The sequence below is a fragment of the Larimichthys crocea genome, chromosome XI (genome assembly GCF_000972845.2).
Source record: "Larimichthys crocea isolate SSNF chromosome XI, L_crocea_2.0, whole genome shotgun sequence".
Taxonomy (NCBI): Eukaryota; Metazoa; Chordata; class Actinopteri; family Sciaenidae; genus Larimichthys; species Larimichthys crocea.
In genome coordinates this window covers 20098536-20119472 of record NC_040021.1, presented here as the reverse complement: position 1 = coordinate 20119472, position 20937 = coordinate 20098536, and the positions used below count along the sequence as shown (strand labels likewise).

The window sequence follows — 20937 nt, the reverse complement described above, 5'->3', positions numbered from 1 at the left end:
GGTTCTGTACTGGTTCTGTTAGACTGGACATGCGGTTCAGCGGTTCTGTCGTGTGTCACTGTTAGACTGGACATGGCCGGTTCAGAGGTTCTGTTGCCTGTGTTCACGTGTTAGACTTGTACACTGCTGGGTTCAGAGGGTTCGTTCAGTGAGACGGTGTCTTACCTGTCTCAGTGAGCGACAGCGCCCGTCTCGAGTATTTCTTCTCCGACTGCTGCTGCTCTACTGGCCGAATCCCTCCCCCCTCCCCCCCTCCCAGCCCCACCGACATCTGGGTAAGAAACGCCCGGTTTGGTGCCAGGCGTTCCTGTCATCAGCGTTTCCCTGAGCCCCGCCGATCCATCGAAGGGTGGCTCCGTCGCTGCCGGGGCGACGTGGTGGTCATGTGATGACGGGGTTCTGGAAGGAGGAAGGGGGAGGAAGCCCGCTCTCCTGCGCTGGCCATTGGCTGTCGTCAAGGCCGGCTCTAGGGGGAGGATCCTGCAGGTCGACCCAGGGACAGACTGCGGCTCTCATTGGTCAGATCTTGACCCTCCCTCCGGCTCCCATTGGTATTTCAACAGCCCCCTCGTTCTCATTGGGCTCCGAGAGGGGAGCTCGGTGCCCGGAGAGCCTGCAGGCCTACAGCAAAGTGGACTCAGCAAAGGTCAGATTAAAGGGCAAAGTCAAAGAGGTCAGGGGTCATGATAAAGGTCAAAGGTTCACCCTGATGCCGGCTGCAGGCGATTCCTTTAGTGAAGAAGAACAGTTTTGTTTCTCTGAGTCGGACGGAAAGTCTGGTGAATCTACCAAACTACAAACAAAGATAGAAAGTCAAAACCAGAACCAACCAGAAGAGTTGTGTTTGAGAAAAGAATTCAAATTTTGAATTTAACTTTCGCTGTAACAATAAAAACATTTGAAAAAATTTTGTTTTAAATCAGCTTCAAAGGACAAATCACTTTTACACCACCACACCTATAAAACCTGCACCACCAAACCACGTGACACACACCCAATAACAAAAAACAGTGAACCACCAACCACGAAACCACCAAAGTGTACCACCCAAACCACGTGACACCACCCAAACCACGTGGAATACCCCAAACCACGTGAAACCACCTGAAACCACATGCAAACCACCGTGAACACACGAACACCTGAAACCACGTGCAACACCCAAACCACGTGCAAACTAACCTTAAACAACCTTAATGGACTTTCTGGAAATGACACTATGACTCCCTCAAACTTGCATGAGTAAATCCTGAAAACAACCTTTTTACACTCGCACATCAGATACTACGTTAGCATGTAAGCAAGTCCTTCTCAATAGTGGGGCGTCGCCCGGTGGGGGGGGGGGCGTGTGACCTGGGGAATGTGTTTTTTTTTTTTTTGCCTACTAGAATAAAGTATAATTGCACCTCCACTAAGTCAGTGGGCAGTGGCGCCTCATTTGTATTGGCAGGAGTATTGAGTCTATGTGTTAGGCAGTGAGATGATTAATTATATTAAAAGCTGGCCCGCAGTTGTTATGGGTAGTGATGGGTCGCGACGCGGCCGAAGCGGCTCTTACAGCTGGTCTCTGAGGTGACACGGCGCGGCGGAGAGTGGGGGGGCGCGAATTGTTTTCTTCTTGCAGGGGGGGCGAACGAGAAATAATTGAGAAGACACTGGATGAAGCAAACACTAAACGGATCCTTTACGCTTCATCCACCTTTCAGACTTACAGACACCAAAGAACACGATACAAAAACCTAGAGGTCCATCATCTGACAAATCCACCGACGTACGAACCCATTTTGTAATCTGCCGCTGAACTGCCATCACCCAGCAGGGATCGGGTCAACGCTCGTCTGCTGGTGATTAACTTTGTACTGCTAAAATGATCTGAATCTGGACCGCAATATGTTCAATGACTCTTTTTCTTTAAACAGACAAAGAGAACGCTTCAGCCTGAACCATCTGAACACTAACAACACACTGAGGAAACACATCAGCAAGAATGTCAGTTTGGGGCAAAGGTGCTCATCCAGAAAGTGTTAGCTCCTTCAGCCGCTCTGCTAGCTAGCACATACTAATAAGGTGTCAGCAGCATACCCGAACCCGACTTGGACCAAGGAGACGGTGTAGGGCCGGACACCAGGTAGTGATTCCTCTGGAATTTACTTTTAACCCATAGCAACTGGTCAGGTAAACCCATGAGCAAACCCCTCAACACCGGCTGTGATTGGTCGTTCCTGTTGGGTGAAAGAATGAGCTGGATGCTAATGTAACAGGCCATGGGTGCTACCATCCGTCCATCGGACGCAACCCGCAGGCGAATGAGGGATTAACATGCTGCCAGGGAGGGGGTGACGAGTTGGGGGACAGGGGGGTGCGTGCTTCGGTGGACACGACGGGGGTGGAGACACACACGTCTGGGCTCTGGAGAGGAGACGGCCCACGCCTCCGGGTTTAACACGCCCCCGGATTAGCAGCGATCCATTGACACGTCTCTGAGGATCGGCCGAGGAAGAGGACCGAGCTTCGCCAAGCAGGACTGCGGAGAAGATAGACGGTTGGGGACAGACATTGGGTGGACAAGATTTGTACTCGCTAGACATAAAGAGTGGAAACAAAGGAAAACAGTAGCCTCACTATGGACTTGGCACCTGTTCAGGTGGTGTTAACTGGTCGAGCTCGGTCAGCAGCGTGTGGCGACGGAGCGCTCTACCGTCAGAGGTCGATGTACGTCAAAGCACGGCGGTTGGGGGTCAGTGCCGTCCGGTTCGAGATCCCTGTAGGAAACGTGGGCAATTTTTTTTTTGGGCTCGTCCACGACGCTCCACGAAGTCATTCCGGAACAACATTTGTACTCTTCTTTAGTGGCCGAAACTGAGGACCAGTGTGAGGGCGCAGTGGGAGAGGGTGAGCGAGATCCTTTCAGCATAAAAAGCCCTCAGTTCTTCAGAAAAAAAGCACAGACGTACTGCTGAAGTTGGCGAGCGTTCTGGTGACCTTGGCGATTGAGGGGTCGTTGTCCTCGCTGAGTCCTCGTGGGGGGAAGTCCTGACATCAGGTCAAACGCATGGTGACATCACAGCCGTACACAGGAACGCTCAGGACAGAACACGCACGCGTGATTCAAACGTCACTGACTGGCGGTCGCCCCCGCTTTACCGCACTCCTGTCGCCCATGATCAATATACCTCGTCTTCGCTCCACGTGGAACACCCGGGGGGGTCGGATAGTCCGGGGGTTGTTTCGTTCGTGTATAGACTGCACGGACCACTAACACACATGTAATATATAAGTGGTGTAGTCGTGTTGTGTAGCATTGTTCGTTAGTTGTGTTATGTACCTGTGTGTTGTTGTAGCAGTGGGAAGTGCCGTTGTTCCCGTGACTGTAGTTGTGTCCTAGCCCAGTGGGCGGTCGTGTTGATTGTACCGTTTTAGGAGTCCCCGGATCTGCCAGAAGGCTGAGCTCGACAGCACCAATCCCTCAGGTGTGGTCGCTGACTGTTCTTGCGGGTCATGACGTCTTCGCAACAGCGGAGTACGGTTCCCTACTAGTTCTCAAGACTATACCAGAGCTTTGATGCATATTCACGCTGAACACACTACACAAACCACGACACACACACAATTTCCGGTGTAAGTATTTCAGATTAATCATACATATAAGTGCGTTTGAGTTGTCGTAGTTGTTGTAGTTTGCATACCAAGGTAGCGGCCTGCCAGGTTACTTCTGTCCAATCAGCTTCAGGTATCTTCAATGCTTTTCGCGCCAGCGTTGTTGCTCTCGGAAGATCAGTGGTCGGTCCCGGACAACGGTCCTCCACTTTGACATCATCAGGTCCGTCCAGGAAGGCCGCAGAAGGTAAAGGCGTCCAGTTTTGGTCCTTTTATTTCTGAAAATAGTGGGGAGGAGTCAGATGCATTGGTTGTGGTGAAATTATGGGTGTGCACAGTTTGGGGTGGGTTTACCTGGCCTTGCCGTTGCTGTGCAGAATGTGGACGGCGCCGCGGCGGGCTCCCTCGTTGGCTCTCAGACTGATGGGACGCCCCTCCAAAGTCTTACACAGCAGCAGGTAGTTTGAGTGATGTACTCAGCAAACTTTTGTACTGCTCCATGCTGCAGGATGACGATACTCTGATATCGAGCCCTTGACCTGCACCGTGGGCACTCACTGCCTGCCAACTTATCCTTGACAAGCGACGTGAGTCAACCTAATGTCACTTACAAGTCTGAATACACATGAGTCTGAACACACGATGTCCAACACGTTCCTGACAACACATGATGTCAGACAAGCCTGGAACAACACGAGTCAACAGACCGAGTCAACGAGTCTGAACACTAGCCGGTCTGTGCATCGGTTTGAACACACAGCAGTCACCCCGCATAGATCTTGAAACATACACTCACAGTCCACACGTGCATGAACACACACGATTCAAAACAATGCTGAAACACACCCGATGTCCAACGAGTCTGTAAACATAACGCTCAGTCAACGCCTTAGCCTGAAACACCGCCTGTCAACGAGTCTGAAACACCAGTGACCCTTTCTTTCCTAGTAACACGAGTCCTCGAAACACCACGATTCCAACCAGTGTCCTGAAAACACACTGCCTAGTCAACGAGTCTGAATCACACTGAGTCCAACACGTCTGATCAACACTGAGTCAACAACCTGAAACACACAGAGTGAAACCAAACGCCGTAGTCCGAAACACACGAGTCACGCGCGCTGAAAAACACACGAGGCATGTGCTGAACACACAGTAGTAGTCAGAATACCCCAAGATCAACGAGTCTAGAACACACACAAGTCAACATACCTGTCTGAACATCCGACGTCCAACGAGTCCCTGATCTACACGTCACGGTCTAACCACCGCAAGTGCGCGAAATCACAACCCAAGTCAACGAGTCTGAAACAAATAAGACTACACAAATCAACGAGTCAGAAACACACAGTCAAAACAAGTCAGAAACACACGAGTCAAGAATCTGAACACACGATTCAAGAAGTCTGAAAACACACGATTCAATAAGTTACTGAACACCACGATTCAAGAGTCTGCAAACACACGAGTCAGAAGTCTGAAACAACGAGTCAACGAGTCAAGAATCACACGGTCAACGAGTTGCAACCACGAGTCAACGAGTCAACAAGTCTGACTCGCTAAAAGTGATACCCCACGAGTCAAAAGTCGAACAAACGGTCCATGAAGTCACAGTCCAAAAGATCACAAGCTCCTGAAACACACGATTTCAACGATTGTAACCGTCTGAAACAACCAGTCAATAGTCTGAACTAAACGATTCAAGAAGTCCTGAAACCACAACATTCAGAAGTCGGAAACACATTGTCAGAGAATCTGAAACACACACTCAGATTCAAAGAAGTCTGACACACAGTGCAAGAGAGTCTTAAAGATAGTAGGATTCGCTGCTAATACTGAGTAACGCACGATACACAGTCGCAGACAGAAACACAACGAGTCAACAAGTCGGAACACACGAGTCAACAAGTCTGATACACGAGTTGAACAATGTCTGAAATTTCACGCAACGATTCACAATGTTCACAATCTTGACTACTACGAGTCAACACAGTCTGAAACCACGAGTCAAACGAGTCACACAAGTCTGAAACACACAAATCAACAAGTCTGAAACACAGAGTTCGCAACAAGTCATCACGCATGGAACCATGGGTCACAAACAAGTACCTGAAACACACAAGTCAAATTGAGTCTGAAACACGAGTCAACACAAGTCTGAGAACCACACGAGTCAACAAGTCTGAAACACAGAGTCAACAAGTCTGATACACACGAGTCAATGAGTCTGAAACACACGAGTCAATGAGTCTGACAACACCGAGTCACAAGTCTGGAAAACACACGAGCAACAAGTCTGACTAACCCAAGCAGTCAATGAGTCTGAAACAACAAGCGGTCAATGAAGTCTGAAACACACGAGTCATGAGTTCTGAACACGAGTCAACAAGTCTGAGAACACGAGTCAAACGAGTCACAAGTCTGATACACGTCAACAAGTCCTGATACACGGTCCAACAAGTCTGAAAACAATACGAGTCAACGAGTCAACCAAGTCGGATAGCAGAGTCAACAAGTCTGAAAAACACGAGTCAACGAGTCAACAAGTCTGAAACACACAAGTCAACATCTGAAACGTGGCGACGAGTCAACAAGTCATCACGCCTGGAACACACTGTCAACAAGTCTGAAACACACAATTCAATGATTCCTGAACACGAGTCAACAAGTATGATACACGAGTGCAACAGTCTGAACAATCACGATCAACAAGTCTGAAAACACACGAGTCAATGAGGTCCTGAAAACACGAGTCAATGAGTCCTGAAACAACGAGTCAACAATTCTGAAACACACGAGTCAAACAAGTCTGAAGACCCCCGATCAATGAGTCTGAACACACAGTCAATGAGTCTGAAACACGACAACAAGTCGATACACACAAGTTCAAATGAGTCTGAAACACACAAGTCAATGACTCAAGAAGTCATGAAACACACGAGTCCCGAGTCACAAGTCTGAGACTCGAGTCAGTAATCTGAAAACACGATCAACAAAGTCTTAAATGTTAATGTTTTCTATTTAGGCACACCGCTAACACATCAGATCTAAGCTAGCCCACATGGAAGCATATCTAAGATAATATTTGAAACAGCTTGACTCAAGTCGACCTACCCCTGCTGGTGCTGGGCGTGCCTCCTGTGTACGCACTTCTCACCCCCTTGTCTGCCCAGTCACCGTGGCAACAGGAATGTGTTGGACCAATCCGACGTAGCTTGGCCATCTTGTCCTTCTTCCTCTTCCTGCGGTGTCTTTGTAGAGATGAAGGAGTGACGGCGATGACAGAATGGCAGACTGCTGAGGCGAAAGTCGCCCCAAAGATGTTGTCAGTCTTCAGCTTACACGATGTCCCGAGCGGAGAGACTGTCAGTCCAGAACACAGCTCGCAGAAGTACCTGAAGTACAAGTACTACTGTTTAATACAGTCGTCCAGACACATCTCGCAGAGTGCAGATAGCTCTGTGAATACAGAGAGGTTACAGATACCCGTGGTGAGTACATTAGTACATGCAGTACCCTCTTCCTTGGGCGGGCAGGTCCTTGGCTTCGATCACCCACAGCGTCAGGAACGTTCTCGCGGCCTCCGGCTGTTTCCTTGTTGGGGTGAACGGCTCTCCCAGGTTCTCCATCCATTTATCGCGTTCTGCCGCGGACGACACGAGAAGCACTTTGTTCCCGTCGAGGTCGTTACCTAGGAGACACAGGGTCAGAGGTCATCGCCGTGAAAACAGCATAGGTCTCAAGTGTAAGATTGTGTGGTGCGTACATCGAAGGCAGTAGTCCTGTCCCCAGGAGGGAGGAAGTGAACCGGTTTAATGATCACTGATTGGTCCCTCCTGAGCTCCAGAGAGGAACACACAGCCGGTGCTAGCAATGACTCCTGACTACCACAGTGCAAGCTGTCGCATCACACACCTCAAGGACAGGTAAGACAGGACAGGTTATTTTGGATAAACATCAGAAGAAGAGGACGACCGGACCGGATCAGGAAACACAGACCAGGACAGACAGGACAGACCGGGGTGAGCCGTGGGAGCTGTTTTGTCTCATGCCAACAGACCGAGGCTGTGGAAGATGAACGGACCTTGTAACCGAAACGTGTAAGTGAGGGTGAACTGGGAATGTCCTCTTGTCCCCGATGAGTTCGTTGCCTCACATCTCTGGAGGAACTGGAAGGAATTCCCTAGGGAGGGCTGGTGACCTGGAATCGGAGTGGGCAATCTCAAAACCCCCATTGTTGAGGCAGCTTGGAAGAAGCTGTGGGCAGTAGGATTAGGGTCATCTGTGCCTGTTGTAGTGGCAACTTAAGAGGGGCAAAAGAGTTCCGGACCTGTTGTCCTTAGAAGAGCCTGCACCTTTTGGACATTCATATGGCCTCAAGTAAGTTTCTGACAAACCAGTCGACAACTCGGGAAGGGGAGCATACTTGGCTTCAGGCTGTGTTCAAGCCCCAGCTCACCCGGGATATTGTTTGGTGGTGGAAAGGAGCACTTGTGAGGAGCGTCCTGAACCCGGCCACACCTCCTCTGTGGAAGAACATGACTGAGAGTTGAGGGAAAGCCTTACTCATATCTCTGTCAGGATCCAGGTGTGGTGAGCTTGGCCCTGAGAGGGCTGGAAGGTGTCAGTTGAGCAGTGGACGGGACAGTTACCTGTTCAGGTGGGCAAGAAGTGCGCTGAGGCTCTTACTTATTTTTACATGTACGACTGCTAACTGTGATGGGGAGTGTTTGAACTCTGGACACTTTCTCGTCCCCATGGATGCCATTTTGTTCACAGTAGCTGAAGTGTAGGGACCACCGAGAAAATGGCGGCAGATAAGCTGCTGGGGGTGAAGAGGTGGAGGTGAATACTAGAAATACAAATATACTGGACAGATTTGGGGGAAAATAAAGGCAGTAAAATGTTTCTGTTGTCAAGTTCAAACGGCCTACTCAAACAACACCACCTGGCTGAACAGAGAAATACACCAGGAAAGGTACACAGACTGCTACAACAGTACTACATAGAAAGAGTGTCTCATGTTCTTCCTCTGACCCTCCAACATCAGTGGGGGCGTCTCAGTCCCAAAGGGGGTCAGACTTTTTCAGATGTTTGTGGTTCAGAGGCAGTCCCAGTGTCAAGAGACGTCCCGACAACGTTTGGACGTCAAAGTACCCGGTGTTAATCCATATCCATTTTGTTGACCATTTTGGACTTGACCTCAACATCACTGTGCAAGAGTCTCAGGGTCCAGTTTCATTCAAGACGGCCCGATTAACGGCAAACTAACATCGAACAATTGTGTTAAAACATGACATGGTATCTCATCAGACAAGTTATCATCGAGGTGACTTCAAATAAATTGTTCTGGTTTCAGGTTGATGTCACGGTTCGGTTCAGGACAGATCGGCGGCCCGACAGGTTTCGACTTTTCAGGATCAACAGTCTGTCAGGACACGTGAGGACGTTCAGGGATTGTGAACAGGCCGGGTGTCCGAACTGGTGTGGAGGAATCAGTTTTGACCCGTGAACTCGTGTTGTCTCACATTACAGTTGTCCCTGATGCAGGCACAAGCTCTCAGCAGGGTTCGTGTGTGTTCAGGGACACTGCAGACAGACGAATCTCATTCATGTCGTATTTCGCACTGTGTATCCGTCCTATGCTATGCCGTGCAGCGCGTTGTTATACAGTGTGTGTGGTGTGTGTGTGTGGTGTGTGTGTACGGTGTCGGTGGTGTGTGTGTGGTGTCTGAGCGCGCTCAGTGGGCGTGCTTCCACCTGAAATTTGCATGACCATGCATGCTGTGTGGGTGTGTGGTGTGGCGTGTGTAATGTGTGTGGTGTATTGTGTGGGTGGTGTGTGTGTGTGCTGTATCGCTTGTGACTTGTTAGCTAACATGTTGCTTGAACAATATGTGGACTAGCATAGCACCATGCTAACATACCAGATTAGCTGTGGCAGACTGGAGACAGGTTAACACACAAACACACACAACACACCACACACACACACCACACACACACACACAGCATGCATGGTCCATGCAAATCATGTTGGAAGAGCGCCACGGAGCGCGCTCAGACACACACACACACACACAGACACGACACACACTGAAGCACACTTATCTATTTCAGACTCAGAGGACAAAGGATGTTAATGCGTGCAGAATACTCACCGAGCATCCTTGGGGTGTGAATGCTGAGGAGGAGGAGGAGGAGGTGGGAGGAGTTTATGGATCCAGTCCCTCTTCAGAGGGGAGAAAGAACGACTGGAGAATCGACCGACTGGATGCTGTTTGGTTGAAAGACCCGTCTTGTCTCTCTGTTTTCTGTCTGTCTCTCTGTCTGTCTGTTAGCGGAGCTCTGATGCTACACCGCTCCAGCACTCAGCTGTGGCACCTCCCTGCAGTGAGGCCTGCCCTACTTCGCTCCCCCCTCCTCTTCCTCACCTCCTCCCTCTCATCCGCTTCTTCATCATAGCTGCACCAACTTAAGGTAGGACAGCGGGTTTTCTTTAACATAGGCCCGCCGTGGCACTAGTTAACACGACAGTATCAATAAATATTATTTTGATCGAATCTGAACTCATTTCACATAGGAGTACAGTCTAGTTATTGTGACTTCTACTAGCATCAAATTCGTAGCATCATGGGCTCAGGATTAACCACATCAAATGAGGGCGTGATCAAAATTTCCCTGTGTTTTGAATAAATGGCACCTCTTTTGAGAGTCCGCCTTAATTCTGAAGTTAAGCGTTGGGGCGTGTTGGAAGACCACAGTGCAGAATACGCGTAAAAGCGCGTAATTGTGCGTAAAAAGAATTGCGCGCAGATGGGAGAATAGGCCCCTTAGGAAAATCTGTGATAGCAACCTGAAATTTCATAATTAATTGCATAATTAGCAAAGTGTTTGAATTGACTGGCCTAGGCATGTTCAGTTTGGAGAGATTCAATGAAGAAAACGCCATTACTATAAGCACAAAAAGTGCTGGAGTATGGTCTGTACACATGATGCCCCCTTAACATTTCTGACTGCCCCCTCATATCTGCCTGCCTAGAACCGGGGCTGCTGAACATAATGTTGAATCCGTTTTCTTTGTTTGCCTTCACGTGTTCATACAATGTAACTAAATTACAATGTAACTAAATTACAATGTTATAATGTAACTTAATTACAATGTAACTTAATTACAATGTAACTTAAACATGATGAATCTTTCTCTATCCAGACCTCCTTAAATCATGACTACACCTGATCAGGTGAGTCTTCCTAGGCTTTGTGGCTTCCCATGATGCACGGTTCAGGTGTGTTCAGGTGTGTTCAGGTGTGTTACCTGTTGCTTCTCCTCATACACCAGGATGTCCAACATCTGTTTGAGACGCCACGGGATGTCTGTCTGTCTGACAGGACGACTTTCATCTACACACACACACATACACACACACACACACAGATGACTGTGATTGGCTGATCAGGTGTTCTCAGGTAACAGAGTGTCTGCAGCTCCTCACCTGTCGTCTGGATGTAATAATTAGTGATCGCTTTCCAATGATCGATAAACGAGTCCAACAGGTCGACAGAGGGCTCCCTCTGAGAGACAGACAGGTGAGAGACAGACAGGTAAACAGATCATTATTATTCAACGTCATCATCAGTGAAGTCATGTGACAGGAACCGTGTCCTGTTGTCATGACGACAGGGCTCACGTGACCTCCTCACAGCTGATCACATCAACAGAACCCCCGCCCCTACCCCTCCCCTGTCTGTCTCTGTCCTCACCTGTCTGTCTCTGTCCTCACCTGTCTGCAGTCACCTGAGCCACATTCCTCCACGTCGACAGGTAAAGCTGTTAGCTTCACGGTCACGTTACTATTGTTAACTCAGATAAACAAGTTCACAGACCTGTCTGTCTCTCTGAGGGTGAGACAGGCTGACACACAGACAGACAGACAGGCTGACACACAGACAGTCTGCCTGTCTGTCAATCTGTGTGTCAGCCTGTCTGTCAGTCTGCCTGTCTGTCTGTCAGCCTGTCTGTCAGTCTGTGTGTCAGCCTGTCTGTCTGTCTGTCTGTCTGCCTGCCTGCCTGTCTGGCTGTCTGTCTGTCTGTCTGTCTGTCAGCCTGTGTGTCAGCCTGTCTGTCTGTCTGTCTGTCTGCCTGCCTGCCTGTCTGGCTGCCTGTCTGTCTGCCTGGCTGTCTGTCTGTCTGTCAGCCTGCCTGTCTGTCAGCCTGCCTGTCTGTCTGTCTGTAACTTTGTAAACTCTGAGCTAACAGCAGGTAGCAGCAGGTAGCCGAGCTCGCGCTCCCTCACCGTCTCCAGCGCGTGCAGCAGCATGTTGGTCAGCTTGTTAAACGTCTCCATTCTCCCGCCAAAACTGGGCCGTGCGGCCCGTCCGTTTGCCCGGTTCGACCCGGTTTATTCCCGGTTATCTGCCGGTTTACTGCGACATGTTGTCACCTAAACTGACAGCTGACACTTCCGGGGAGGAGTTTCACAATAAAACACAACTCGAACGAATCTTAGTGCATCCGGTTGGGAAATTCCAAAATAAAAGCTTTTTACAGTGTGTATTAGTACTAATATTTGTGTCAGAGTATTTTTACAGTGTGTATTAAATCAAATAAGATCCAATCAGATTTTATTTGTACAGCCCAAAGTCACAAAGTCCATTTTCCTCTGAGGCTTTCCAATCTGTACAGGGAGTGACACCCTCTGTCCTTAGACCCTCGGTTCCAGTGAGGAAAAACTTGCCCACAAAAACCTTTAACAGGGAAAAAAGGTGGAAGAAACCTCAGGAAGAGCCACAGAGGAGGGATCCCTCTCCCAGGACGGACAGACGTGCAATAGATGTCAGTGTACAGAACAAATCAACACAAACATATTGTACAATTACAATGAATGATAAAATGACAATGAATTACAATGACTGATAAAATAACAATGAATTACAATGACTGATAAAATGACAATGAATTACAATGAATGATAAAATGACAATGAATTACAATGAATGATAAAATGACAATGAATTACAATGACTGATAAAATGACAATGAATTACAATGAATGATAAAATGATTACAGGAGCAGTGAACTGTGATAGAGACAGAGAGACACAGATGCTCCTGATGAAGCATATATAAACTGAATAGAAGTGGTCCAAGTACAGAACCTTGTGGGACTCCATGACAAACTTGGTCTGCATGGAGGATTCATCATTGACGTGAACAAACTGAGATCGATCTAAGAAATACGACTTAAACCAGCTTAGGGCGGTTCCTTGATGCCAGTTTATAGTGCCAGTCTCTGTAAAAGAATTTGATGGTCAATGGTGTCAAATGCAGCACTAAGATCGAACAGGACAAGTACAGAGATGAGTCCTTTGTCTGATGCCATTAGGAGGTCATTTGTAACTTTGACTAATGCGGTCTCTGTGCTATGATGCACTCTAAATCCTGACTGGAAATCCTCAAATAGACTATTGTTATGGAGAAAGTCACACAGCTGATTAGCTACAGCTTTCTCAAGTATCTTAGACAGAAAGGGAAGGTTTGATATCGGTCTGTAGTTGGCTAAGACCTCTGGGTCTAGAGTGGGCTTTTTAAGAAGAGGTTTAATTACAGCTACCTTAAAGGACTGTGGTACATATCCTGATAATAAAGACAGATTAATCATATTCAATAAAGAATGACTAACTACAGGTAAAACATCCTTGAGCAGCCTGGTTGGGATGGGGTCTAATTATTCTATTAGTACTAATAACTGTGTATTTTTACAGTCTATTAGTACTTGTACCTCTGTCAGAGTATTTTACAGTGTGTATTAGTACTTGTACCTGTGTGTACCAGAGTTTTTTGTAGTGTATAGTATTGCAGTAAACAAACAGCTGATTATTTATTGATGGTCAGCAGCTGTGCTTCAGGTGTGGGTGTGGTCTGGTGGACAGGTAGAGTTACCTGCCTGCAGCCTCTCCCCCATGGCCCCGCCCTGCTCTGTTCTCAGGTGGAGCTCATGAGCCTGAGCGACAACCTCGGATTCATTTCATCCATCAGACAGCAGCGTCCAACCCAGACAAGGTGAGTTCCTCTCTTTATTATCAATACACACCTGAAAACAGGTGTGTATTATCTCAGAGTCTGTGTCTGTTTTTAGGATTTTATCTGCTAGATCCACCTAAAGCAGGAAAAACACACCTGAGAGTGGCTAAGCTCTACCTGAAAACAGGTCAAACACACCTGAGAGTGGCTAAGCTCTACCTGAAAACAGGTAAAACACCCGAAACCAGTTTTCACAAATCAAACATTCTTCATGTGTTTGCTGAAACAGGTGAAAACAGGAAGTGCTTCATCACGTTCTCGTTACCTGTTAGAATCATGAGGCGTTTACTGACTACGGGGTTTTTCAGTTTCCTCTTTGTTCCAACTGGAAACTACCTGTCTGTCTACCTGGGCGAGGCACTTCCTGTTCCTCTGAGCTGCAGCTCGGGGGCCTCATGTACGAATACTTGCGTGGATTTCCACGTGAAACTTGGCGTACGCCAAAACCCGGAAACTGTCGCGTGCGTTCGCATGGATCCCAGCACGTTTCTTTTGTTCATCCCAGTCAACGTGGAATTGAGCGCACGTGCAACTCCTCCCTGTCCACGCCCTCATTTACAAATCTATTTAAATAGGCCCTGGACCTGCAAGAGATGCTGGCTGCAGACCTCCACTGTCAGGCCCGGAAATGCAAGGGATACATTTCAAAATAAAATCATGAATTCGTGAATGCACTTCCGGTTGGATCGTTTTCCTCACAAATGAATTCATTATTAAACAATGACATAAAATGTTTTAATTCCCAGTCTATTGTATATATTGTTTTTATAGTAAACTTTTCTTTGGTCAGTGCACATTTTCTCTTAAGCTAGTATGTATGTAAATCAATGATTAATCAAAATCAGTTAAATGTAGACGTTAGTGCTCTTTATTCAGAAACCCTCATGTCACATCTACATTTCAGGATCTGGTTATTATAGACACAGATTAAATGTTAAATATAAATATTTCAATATTTATCATCACAGTAACAGTGTTACACACATTAGTAGCTGTAAACACTCAGCATTAGAAAAATACATACGTTGGTTTGGTGCTTACATAAGGAGTAAACATTTATAATCATCACTTTAAAAGTTACATACGTTGTTTTTGGTGCCTGTTTGTTTCCCAGATATATTAGTGTGTGTGTGAATGGGTGTATAAGAGACATTAACTTAAAGAACTTTGTAGAAAGGCGCTTTATGAAGTTCAGTCCATTTCCTGTTATTAGTTTACGGGCAGACCTGCCACATCCAATATGGCGGACACGTTAACGTAACGCAGCAGCAGACCAACCCGCTCAGTGAGGCATCTGAAAATGAAAATGACCCCCTCAAAATGTCCTCTCCACGTCCCCACCCCCCAAAAAACGTCATCACTTCCGGGCCTGACAGTGGAGGCAGGTGCGTGACAGTGGAGGCAGGTGCGTGACAGTGGAGGTCTGCAGCCAGGTGCCTCTCTGGACCTGAGATTCACCTCTTTGTCCGAAAATGAATTTCACAGAGTCTGAACTCGAGATTCTAGTGAATGAAGTGGATTCTGTCAACAGGGACAAATACCAAAGACGTGAGGCTGAAACACGCTGCATGCGGGACGATGCGTTTCCATGTCAGTCAGTGCGTCAGCTCTCACAGTCTCCGTCCACGCTGCGTCACGGCTCCGCAACACACACAGAGCTTCTGTTGTTCACGGAGCATAAACTCAGCACGGAGCAGACAATCAGCTACAAAATACAAAATAAAACTCCGGTTGATTTTCAAAATAAAATACTCCGTGTTCACCGCGGATCGAGTTTCATTACAAGAACACGTCATCATGGGCGGGGCCGACCTGAAGTCAACAGGTGAGGGGTGTTCAGGTGTAATCATTGATGACACCTCACATCCTTTTTATAAGGACACCAGAAAAAAGATGCATCATCGCAGGAGTCAGAGAGACTACAGCCGGAAATATCACGTGATTATACGTGAAGTCACGAGATCTCGTGCGTTCTGTGTGAGTTGGTGGACGGCGGAGTACGCAGCCGTTCCGGAGCGGAGCCGTCCTGCAGCCGTTCCGCATGCTGTGTATTTTACGGGTGAGGCTGTAAATGCCGTGGGATCCGAGCAGCGCGCACACAGGTGTGGACAGGTGTGGACAGGTGTGGCGCCGCGGCTGACATTTTACGCCCGTTTTTACTGACAATTACTGAACACAGAGATGATCAGGGGCTTGTTAGAAAGCTCTGTAGCTCTAATTTCAGCAGCAGAAAATAAAAACCAAAAATATGATATCTGAATTCATGTAACCCAGCGTTACGGGACAATTAAACGAATAGAAGCCACCCATCGCGCACCGTGCAGCCTCCAGCCTGTTCCCAACCATGCTGTTAGTCATAATGAATGAGGCGTGTGTTGAACCAGGCCACCTTGCCACGATGTTAGTGAGCTTCATTTGTGCATCACATATGATTTGAACATTGATGGAATTAAAATGTTTCCTACTGACATAAACAAATTCATCCTGTGGTTTTATAGCAATGTGTGTGCAGTCAATAGCTCCGATTACATTAGGGAAACCGGCTCTCGCTGCAAACTGTGCTTTAATGTCGGCCTGTTGAACAGCACTGTACGGGAATCTGATGTACCAGGATGACATTCAGATGATTCTGTCCCATACAGCTGGCATGGCTCGGCTCAGGGTTGACTGGCACACTCCTGACCGATCGGCCAGCTCCCGCTGGAATGCCCCTGTTGCCAGGAACCCCAGCGTGGTCAGCACAACCCCGGGCTACTCGCCGGCCCCCGTTGCGCTCTCGGGCCGGCCGCAAATCTGCGCACAACTCCAGTAACACTGGCCTTGGTAACCGAAATCGTCTTATGAGCCAATTATCATGGTTTGCAAGTAAATCCTTGCGTTCCTTAAATACTCACTCACGTCGGATTGCACCATTTGCAAGGTCCTCTAACAACGCTAACGCTGCCTTTGTTAATACATTTTCTTAATCACATCACGCATGCTTTTATATTCACCCATATAACTGCAAACACATGGGTGTGTTAAATGTTCATCAGTGTGTCTCTGATGTGCACATCACTCTGATGACTACTTGTTTTCACATTATTAACAGTTTCCCAGCGTCACCTCTAAGTGTCGCCAAAGGAACAACAGCTGTAGAAACGTGCGTACGACAGCTATGAAGTTGGCGTGGGGCACGCACATTTCTACGATTGTTTCACGTTTGATACATTTGAACGTGAGCGTGGAAAAGGACGTACGCCACTTTTTTGTGCGTACGCGACCTTTGTACGAGGCCCCCCAGGTGTTTTGTGTGTGGGGATGAGGACAAAGAACAAGCTGACCTTTAAACTCCGCCCCCTACAGGTGACATCATGGTGTACCATCCTGAGTTTGAGCGTGCAGGTCAGGGGGCGGAGCTTCAGGTGTGGCGGGTGGAGAAGATGGACCTGGTTCCTGTTCCTGAGAGTCTGTACGGAGGGTTCTACAGCGGCGACGCGTACCTGATTCTCCACAGCACCAAGAGTCGCACCGGACCCACACAGTACGACCTGCACTACTGGATAGGTACTGCAGTACTCTGTGTACTTATACTGCTATATGACCTGCACTACTGGAAAGGTACTGCAGGACTCTGTGTACTTATATTGCTACTGCAGTACAATACGTGTGCTAATAATACAACCACAGCAGATCAGTGTCATGTGACATTAGTACTGCTCTCTGATTGGTCCGTTGGCCTGCTCTCTGATTGGTCCGTTGCAGGTTCAGAGTGTTCTCAGGATGAGAGCGGGGCAGCGGCCATCTTTGCGGTGAAGATGGATGACTACCTGGAAGGGCTGCCGATCCAGTACCGCGAAGTCCAGAACCACGAGTCCAGCACCTTCACTGGGTACTTCAAGACCGGACTCAAGTACATGGTGAGCACTGCGAGTAATCAGAGTACTCATGTAATCGTCCTGAGCTGTCATTCTGATTGCATAAATGACATCACTTCCTCTCACACAGAAAGGGGGCGTGGCCTCAGGGTTCCAACACGTAGTGACCAATGACGTGGACGTTCAGCGTCTGCTGCAAGTCAAAGGTCGTCGTGTCGTCAGGGCAACGGAGGTTCCTGTCAGCTGGGAGAGTTTCAACCAGGGAGACAGCTTCATCCTGGACCTGGGAGAGGTGAGACGGGCAGGGGGGGGAGGTGAGACATGTCTCCCTCTGAATCTGTCTCTCTCTCGTTACAGGAAATCATCCAGTGGTCTGGTTGCCATAGTAACCACTTTGAGAAGCTGAAGGCCACCACGGTGAGTGGTGACATCACCTGATGACATCATCACTATTCATTGACATCACGACTGACTGACTGATTGATTGACAGGTGTCTAAGGGTATTCGTGATGACGAGCGGTGTGGGCGGGCCACTTTGGTGGTCTGTAACGAAGGGGAGGAGCCAGAGAAGATGCTGGAGGTGATGACACGAGCAGAGTTGATCACATGACCTCTTCCTGTTGACCTCTGACCTCTTCCTGTTGACCTTAGGTTCTCGGGGAGAAGCCGGACCTGCCTGACAGTCACCATGACGACACCAAGAGGGACGCCTCCCACAGGAAACAGGCGCGGCTCTATAAGGTAACGGACTTTGTCCAATGAGCTCGCTGCAGCGACTCATGATGTCAGTGCTTCCTGAATGTCCACTGGAAGGCTTTTATTGTGAAGTAGCAACAGGAAGTGTTTACCTGTCTGTCTGTCAGGTGTCCAACACCGGCTCTGACATAGAGGTTACCATGGTAGCAGAGCAGAATCCATTCCGCCAGGATGCTTTGCTGCCCGGCGACTGTTTCATCCTCGACAACGGAGCCAACGGACAACTCTACATCTGGAAAGGTCCCAACTGTGACTGATCAGAACCAGTCTGGCCTGGCCAGGACCAGTTCAGACCAGCTCTAACCTGATTGGTCAGTGAGACGTGTTTGTGTTTGCAGGTAAGGAGGCGAGCGTCGACGAGCGGCTCGCCGTCATGAAGACTGCCGAGAAGTTCATTGACAAGATGAACTACCCAGCACACACACAGGTTAGCGGGTCACTGTCTCACATGTCGATGGTCTCACCTGTGCAGACTGATCATGTGGTATACCTGTCCAACCCACCCCCTTAGGTCCAGGTCCTTCCTCAGCACGGGGAGACGCCGCTCTTCAAACAATTCTTTAAGGACTGGAGGGACCCCGACGACACGATCGGCATGGGAACGGCCTATGTGTCCAATCAGATCGCAAAGATCAAGAAGGTAAACCGGCCGACCAATCAGATTCAGGATCGGGTCCAGATGGTTCCTGTAAACTAAGTCTAGCTCTTCTGATTGGACAGGTCCCGTTTGACATGGCAGAGCTCCACCAATCAGAAGCCATGGCTGCGCAGAGCGGGATGGTCGACCGGGGAGACGGAGACAAACAGGTGAGGGTGGGGCCAGGCCTGTCCAGCCAATCGCAGCTCTGCTGGCTCCACATGGAGCTAAGACTCATGGGAGATCTGGTTTGTTCATAGATCTGGCGTGTTGAAGGATCCGATAAGGTTCTGGTGGATCCATCTGTGTTCGGTCAGTTCTTTGGAGGAGACAGTTACATCATCCTGTACGAGTATCACCACGACAACCGAGATGGGCACATCATCTACATATGGTGAGCACCGGGTCCTGGTCTTCAGGAGGTTCGGGACCCGGTCTTCAGGAGGCCCTGGTCCTGGTCTTCAGGAGGCCTGACCCTGGTCTTCAGGAGGTCTTCTTCTCTTTGCAGGCAGGGGGCGGAGTCCAGCCAGGATGAGCTCGGAGCGTCGGCCATCTTGGCGGTCCAGCTGGATGATGAACTGGGAGGCGGTCCTGTTCAGGTACTGGACCCAGGCTGACTCATTTCTCCTCTGACAGACAGAACTGAACCTTGTTGACAGGTAACCGATGACTTCCTGTCTGCAGGTGCGGGTGGTTCAGGGAAAAGAGCCCGCCCACCTCATGAGCCTGTTCGGAGGACAACCAATGGTGGTGTACAAGGGTGGGACATCCAGAGACGGCAGCCAATCACAGGCAGAGGACACGCGCCTCTTCCAGATTCAAGCCAATCCGGCGGGAGACTGCAGAGCTGTGGAGGTGAGACAGAAGACCAGGTCCTTTACGGGTCGCCTTGTGATCAGGCTAATCTGGTTTGACCTCCCCTGGTTCTCCTCAGGTGGACCCATCCTCCTCCAGCCTGAACACCAGCGACGTGTTCCTCCTCGTGTCTCCTTCTGGATCCTGGACCTGGAGAGGGGCCAGCAGCAGTCCAGCTGAGGCCCCTGGGGCCGAGAGGCTGGCTGAAGTCCTGCAGGTGACCCCGACCATGCTGGAGGAGGGGGTGGAGGAAGGTGAGGGGGGCGAGGTTTAGTCTGAACCAGGTGAACTGGATCAAATCTGACTGGAGAGTCTCTGTGTGCTTACAGGTGCATTCTGGGATACGTTGGGGGGGCAGGATGGCTACAAGAGGTCCCCTCGCCTCAAGTCCACGATGGAGGATCATCCTCCTCGCCTGTTCGCCTGCTCCAACAAGACCGGGAACTTCCTGGTGAGTCTGCAGAGCATGTCACATATTAGCATGTTGTGGGTTACCTGGCTAATGCTAGCCTGCTAACGTATCAGACTAACGTTAGCTTGGTGGCTAACGTAATACATGATGCTAACGCTAGCTAACTGTATCTCTGTTCAGATGGAGGAGGTTCCAGGTGAGATGATGCAGGCTGACCTCGCTCCTGATGATGTCATGGTCTTGGATACCTGGGACCAGGTGAGTCTCCTGTCATCACTATGGTAACGCACTTCCCAACCCCCCCCTTTGTGTCCTTTCTTCCTGTGTCCTCCTGCAGGTGTTTGTTTGGATCGGAAAGGAGGCTCTCGAGGAGGAGAAGAAGGAGGCGGTGTCTTCAGGTGAGAGACAGGAAGTGATCAGAGAACCTCTCTGCTCCTGGTGCGGGCTTCAGGGCTCAGATTGAACCTGGTTCTGGTGCATGTGGTTCAGCGTGTGTTTGTGTACAGCTGTCAGGTACATTGAGAGTGACCCGGCGGACCGAGACTCAGGGACATCCATCGTGATGGTCAAACAGGGATTCGAACCGCCCACCTTTACGGGCTGGTTCCTGGGCTGGAACCACGAGTACTGGACCACCGACCCGCTGGAGGATCTGTGACATCACTTCCTGTTTACACATAAATGATCTGTCTCACTGCTCTGATCAATAAAAGCTGTCTGACCACCTGTCTGTCTCTC

At 49.1% G+C, this 20937-nt stretch overlaps 2 protein-coding genes across 3 annotated transcripts in view; one reads left to right on the top strand and one right to left on the bottom strand.

The window, feature by feature from the left end:
• fhip2b (FHF complex subunit HOOK interacting protein 2B) overlaps positions 1-12079 on the bottom strand; it is a 32117-nt gene extending 20038 nt beyond the window's left edge. The window contains exons 1-3 of the mRNA XM_010750478.3: positions 11895-12079; positions 11094-11172; positions 10916-11001 (exon numbers count right to left, since the gene is read on the bottom strand). Of these exons, the coding sequence (XP_010748780.1) occupies positions 10916-11001; positions 11094-11172; positions 11895-11945 (216 nt within the window). The 5' untranslated portion in view covers positions 11946-12079. The remainder of the gene's footprint in view (positions 1-10915; positions 11002-11093; positions 11173-11894) is intronic.
• The window catches only part of LOC104939059 (gelsolin), a 28850-nt gene extending 7925 nt beyond the window's left edge, over positions 1-20925 (top strand). The window contains exons 1-19 of one of the 2 annotated variants that reach the window (XM_019278199.2): positions 13533-13660; positions 17027-17227; positions 17426-17580; positions 17669-17830; positions 17896-17955; positions 18030-18119; positions 18191-18280; positions 18403-18535; positions 18634-18722; positions 18807-18935; positions 19016-19102; positions 19193-19326; positions 19441-19531; positions 19617-19787; positions 19867-20041; positions 20117-20238; positions 20380-20457; positions 20537-20597; positions 20706-20925. In XM_019278199.2, coding sequence (XP_019133744.1) covers positions 17035-17227; positions 17426-17580; positions 17669-17830; positions 17896-17955; positions 18030-18119; positions 18191-18280; positions 18403-18535; positions 18634-18722; positions 18807-18935; positions 19016-19102; positions 19193-19326; positions 19441-19531; positions 19617-19787; positions 19867-20041; positions 20117-20238; positions 20380-20457; positions 20537-20597; positions 20706-20857 — 2172 coding nt within the window. In that variant the 5' untranslated portion in view covers positions 13533-13660; positions 17027-17034 and the 3' untranslated portion in view covers positions 20858-20925. Of the gene's footprint in view, positions 1-13532; positions 13661-17026; positions 17228-17425; positions 17581-17668; positions 17831-17895; positions 17956-18029; positions 18120-18190; positions 18281-18402; positions 18536-18633; positions 18723-18806; positions 18936-19015; positions 19103-19192; positions 19327-19440; positions 19532-19616; positions 19788-19866; positions 20042-20116; positions 20239-20379; positions 20458-20536; positions 20598-20705 lie in introns of those variants that run through there. The other variant, XM_027284379.1, reaches the window with a different exon arrangement.
• Positions 20926-20937: the final 12 nt, after the last annotated feature.